We start from the raw sequence: 4,676 nt of genomic DNA on the forward strand, positions 1-4,676 counted from the left end.
GTATATGAAATTTGCCCGACAGCAATCAGAAAAAGACGCCTTGGTTGATGAATACGCCTCATGTTATCAGATAAAGTAATGCTAAATGGAAATAGATTTTATGTTTGATGATGCTCAACAGCAGTAACACAAAAAGTACATCTTTATATTCCATGTGTTTTCGTCGGTTCTCGGTATAGAGCTTTTACTCAAATATTGGTCTTGATTATTTGTTGTTTAAATATTACTATTTAAAGGATACCAAATATTTCAAGAAATGAATTTGAATTACTTTAAATTAAATGTGATGAAAAGCATCTAAAACAGGCTCATCTAAATCGAGTTTCTGTTTTTTATAGCATCATTGAATCAAAACAGCTCTGTGGAAAATGAACGGTTAAATGTCAAATTTGTACCCCTGTACCTTCGGTGTATTGTTGTTTTTAGGTTGATGGCATCTGGTAACTGCGGGCGGGAAATGTCAAACCAAGGAAGAAAATTATTATTTTCAGCTTATTTTCTTCCTCCATCGTGCAGAAGAAAATGCATATTTTAATACATACCGTCAAGGATATAGTGATGAAATTTTATCACGATGATATAGCGCGTTTGATTGCTGCAGCAGTGTTGTTAGTATCCTTCAGTTGTACGTTTTACGTCAGGTAAGTTTGATTGCTTAATGAAAATGCAAGATTTATCCATTTCATACGTTTGTTTTTCAATAAATTATGTTAGTTTCATCATTGGCGTTGTTATATTGCTGTTTTTCATCAATGGTTGTACGGCAGCTGTGTTTGTGTTGAATCATAAGAACTCCTTCGGAAGATGCCTGCAGAAAATCAAAGATTTTGTTGCTCCCAATGATAAAGTTTGTAGCCACATTAGAACAATTTGTAAGCAGTATTGAATGTGGATTGAATTTTATCGAATTTATCTTTTTAGCAGTATTCGAATAGCAACGGATGCAGTGTTTGCGGCAATGAACAATGTTCAAGACAACACAATCGCAACCAACCCCTACGGGCGACACCGTTGCCTCGCATTGATCGGTCGCTAGATGAGGCCATTGATGCATTCTTTACACATATATTAGACAACTTTATCCTTATATGGTACAACCGAGTGACCCCGGATGAAGATTTTGTGTACCATTTAAAATGCTCTTTACGCGATGCAATATGTCGATTAATAGTGCGGGCGAAGCAAGTGGATGCTGTTAGTGTGATAATGAACCGATTGCTACCTGTAGTGTTTGTACACTACGAGATTATTGCTAAGATGTTGCTGGTCGATCGCGTTCCGATGGATAAGCTAGCGAAAACGTTCGTCATCGATGAGTATCAAATTCACCCGGCGGTACTGAACCGGGCAGCGGAACTAAACTATCTCCGAGGGATTGCAAAGGTGCTCATTCCAAAACTTTTCACTGTAGAAAATACGAGCAGCAAAATTTTTTTCAATCTCGTCAAGGAGCTGCTCACCTTTTGGGTGCTTTTGCCAGTACTGGACGTGATCGCAGATCCAAACCTTGTCAACTTGCTCATAATATTTGCGACTGATGAACGACGTACAAGGGACGCTTCACATAAGATAAAAAATGTTGCGTCCAATGGACGGTCGCCTTATGAAAAAGTTAACATGTTGGACGATTTTGTTACCCGAAGTCTGGGAAAGAGTAAACATCGTGGCACAGAGCTTGCAATCCTCCCTCATAATACTCTCTATCTCTGGCAAGACAAGGAAAAATTGTACTATTTTATGCAGTTTTTAATCAAGGAGGGATCGGTGGATTTACTACAGTTCTGTCTGGATGTAGGTAGGTTTAGTGCGCAAACACGTGGTTTCCTCCCTTATTTCATCATTCCCTATTTATTGCATGAAGATAATCTGAACAAGGAATTAGAAGACCCACATATAACAACTGATCCGAGCAAGCTTTCATCGTTGCATCAGCAGTCGGAAAATTTGCTCCGTAAGTATCATACGCTAGTATTAACCGGATCTGATCTAGACCATGGTGGCGCCACTACTCTTACGGAAGCTTACAATCAGACACGGCAAAAACTTGAAGAAAAGTGGGTAAAAGAATTTAGCAAAACATCGGAATATTTTGCCTTAGTTTATGGAGAGCGCGAAATCAAGAAATTCGCTAACAAAAGGTACATAAAATCCAGGAACGCTTGATTAATTTCGCAAAAATAACTCAAACTTTTATTTATCACGTACAGGGAGGGTGAAGGAACTAGCGGTGGTTCGGGGATAAAGCTGAGTGCTAAATTTAAGGAAGTGATTCGTGGCGCTGTTGATGGGGCCCCAATCGAAGCTACTGAATCTCCCACGGTGTGGGATGCTTTAAATGATACTCATCCTGGAAACAACATTTATAGCTCCGTCACGCAAAAACTTCGCAAGGAGAAAGGCCAAAGCTTGGATGTTTTCATGAATACTTTTATGCATTCCATCGAACAAAGGTTTGATTGTCTCTTGCGGTTAAACCGGTTGGAATCGTTAAATTGTTTTCTTTTCTCACCAGCCCTGACGTAGGCGAAGACGTGGCACAGGAAAATGAACCGGTTAGCAGGAAAATAAAATTGCCTGGCCAAAGTGTTGTGTTTGGGGATTTGTTTGAGCTGAAAAAATCATCGAAATACACCCATACCACAACATTGATGTCACATAGTGTTCGGGGACCTTCTCAGTGCTTTATTTACATACGTAAGGATGTATACTTAGTCATAGAAACATAAGATAGATGCATGAGCTAATCCACAATGTTATTTTTATCGTAGTGGTTAAAGTGCTGAATGCTCCCCTGTTCGTCGTTCGACTGGTTCTAGCTTGTTGCGGCGTTTCGCGTCAAACTGTAGACACCTTAATTAACGTTTTCGTAGTGAAGCTAATTAGCAGTGGATTAAAGGAAAATCGGCTGGCAAAGCTTGTCAACATTCTGCGGGAACACATTTTCTTGCGAAAGCAGATGGAACCAACACCTGCAACACTGCTGAGAAGACAACAGGAAGCCCGTAAGCGACTGCAGGACACTCGAAACGGTTTAGGCAATGTAGCGGACGTGTTGCAGTCGCCAGTGCTTAACAAACATCTTATTTATTGCTTATTTGATATTGTGTTGTTGGAGATGTTTCCGGAAATGAATGAACTATTATGTAACAAATAGCCTTCGGCGATGTTGAGCTGAAGCAAGTATTGATGAAATAGAAATACGAAATATAACGGTTTGTTAAAACAGTACACAATCAACAGAAATTGTTAAAGTGTGTATTGAGGATGCTTTTCCAACAGAAACTAACTTGTTTTTTTTTCATTTTACGATGCAAGCAGAAGCTAAGGTTAAATCACAAAACCCTGTTTTCCCGATTTTTTAATATAACGAAACGTTTTTTTAATCTGATTTTGCAATTATGCTTTTCAAATGGCATATTTTAATTGTAATCAACATGTTTATTCATTTGCCTGTTGTCCTATTATTTTAATGGATCGAATTATATTTGATTTGGCAAGAGGTTGTATTAGAAATGTTAATTTTTAGTTAAACTTTTTATTTAGAATTTGTTTGTGATTTAGATTTTTTTGTAATGAAAACGAACGAATCTTACCGAATACGCCCGGGATAAGGTGTTTTGTGGCTATTGGGAGGAAATGCCCAATCTGCGGTTGTGCTTTGAAATAACACATAACGTGATATTTAACATAATAACTATGCTGTGTTGAACAACAAATCATGCATTATTGTTGATCTTGTCAAAAAATTTACACGCGCGTTACTTTACATGTTAACTATGGGTTTAAAGCAATATAAGACATGAAATTTTTCGCCAGTTTTATTTATTTGTTCTTGTAGTTCGAAAAAAGAGTTGAAACGATCTAACAAAAGTTACGCCCTAGCAGGGCATATTTTATGATCCACAAACGTTTGCTGTAGATTTAAAATGTAGCCGTTTTTTGTGGTTACAAAAAGTGTTTTGTAAGTTGTGCGGAAACGATAACAGTTAGTGAACTGTAACGTACCAGTGGAAGCTGCACATAGACAGGACACATCGAATGATATATAAATGATTATTAAGATTTCAAAATGGTGGGCTTTTGGGAGGTTGAGAAAACTGTTTTGTGAATAGCGTGAAATTGTTGATTTAGCGTTCCGAATTGTTATATTTTATTTATAAAATTTATAAATATGTTTAAGCTGAGCAAAGATTTTAATAAAATTACAAAATTAAATCTCAAGCTTAATTCTGATAATATAGATTTTGTAAAACATAGATAGTTTATAAAACAACAACAAAAATTTTTTGAAAAAAAAAACAGATTTATGTTTAGATTATAGCCAATCGTGCATCTTTTGCATCATTATATCATATTTTTGATAACATTGGAATCATCAAATGCCACAAATAGAACACGCACCAAATGTGTGTTATGAAATACATTAAATAAAGAACTGGATATAATTACATTTCTGTCTGTACTTTTTGTTAGAAACGCTTTAAATTCCAATCAAGTAAGTATGTTTGCATCGTATGTGGATTACTGTAATTACACCCCTTCCTTGTTGATTAAAATGTGTTAAGGTCTTCGCCCGATAACATTAGTTAGTTTTCGATGAAATTCGTCTCCAATTATATGCAACCCACTATTTTGGTAATTTTTTATAGTTTATAGATTTATTTGTGCAGTCCATA

The 4,676-nt window shown here is 36.5% G+C and overlaps 1 protein-coding gene across 1 annotated transcript; it reads left to right on the top strand.

Annotated features, from left to right (window-relative positions):
* Positions 1 to 522: 522 nt before the first annotated feature.
* Positions 523 to 3,192, top strand: LOC128730242 (sorting nexin-14-like). The gene is made up of 7 exons (XM_053823276.1): positions 523 to 641; positions 715 to 847; positions 922 to 1,795; positions 1,862 to 2,138; positions 2,208 to 2,450; positions 2,513 to 2,694; positions 2,769 to 3,192. The coding sequence occupies exons 1-7, from the start codon at positions 523 to 525 to the stop codon at positions 3,152 to 3,154; spliced, it is 2,214 nt and encodes a 737-aa protein (XP_053679251.1). The 3' UTR covers positions 3,155 to 3,192.
* The last annotated feature ends 1,484 nt before the right edge of the window (positions 3,193 to 4,676 follow it).

The sequence above is a fragment of the Anopheles nili genome, chromosome 2, assembly GCF_943737925.1.
Source record: "Anopheles nili chromosome 2, idAnoNiliSN_F5_01, whole genome shotgun sequence".
Taxonomy (NCBI): Eukaryota; Metazoa; Arthropoda; class Insecta; order Diptera; family Culicidae; genus Anopheles; species Anopheles nili.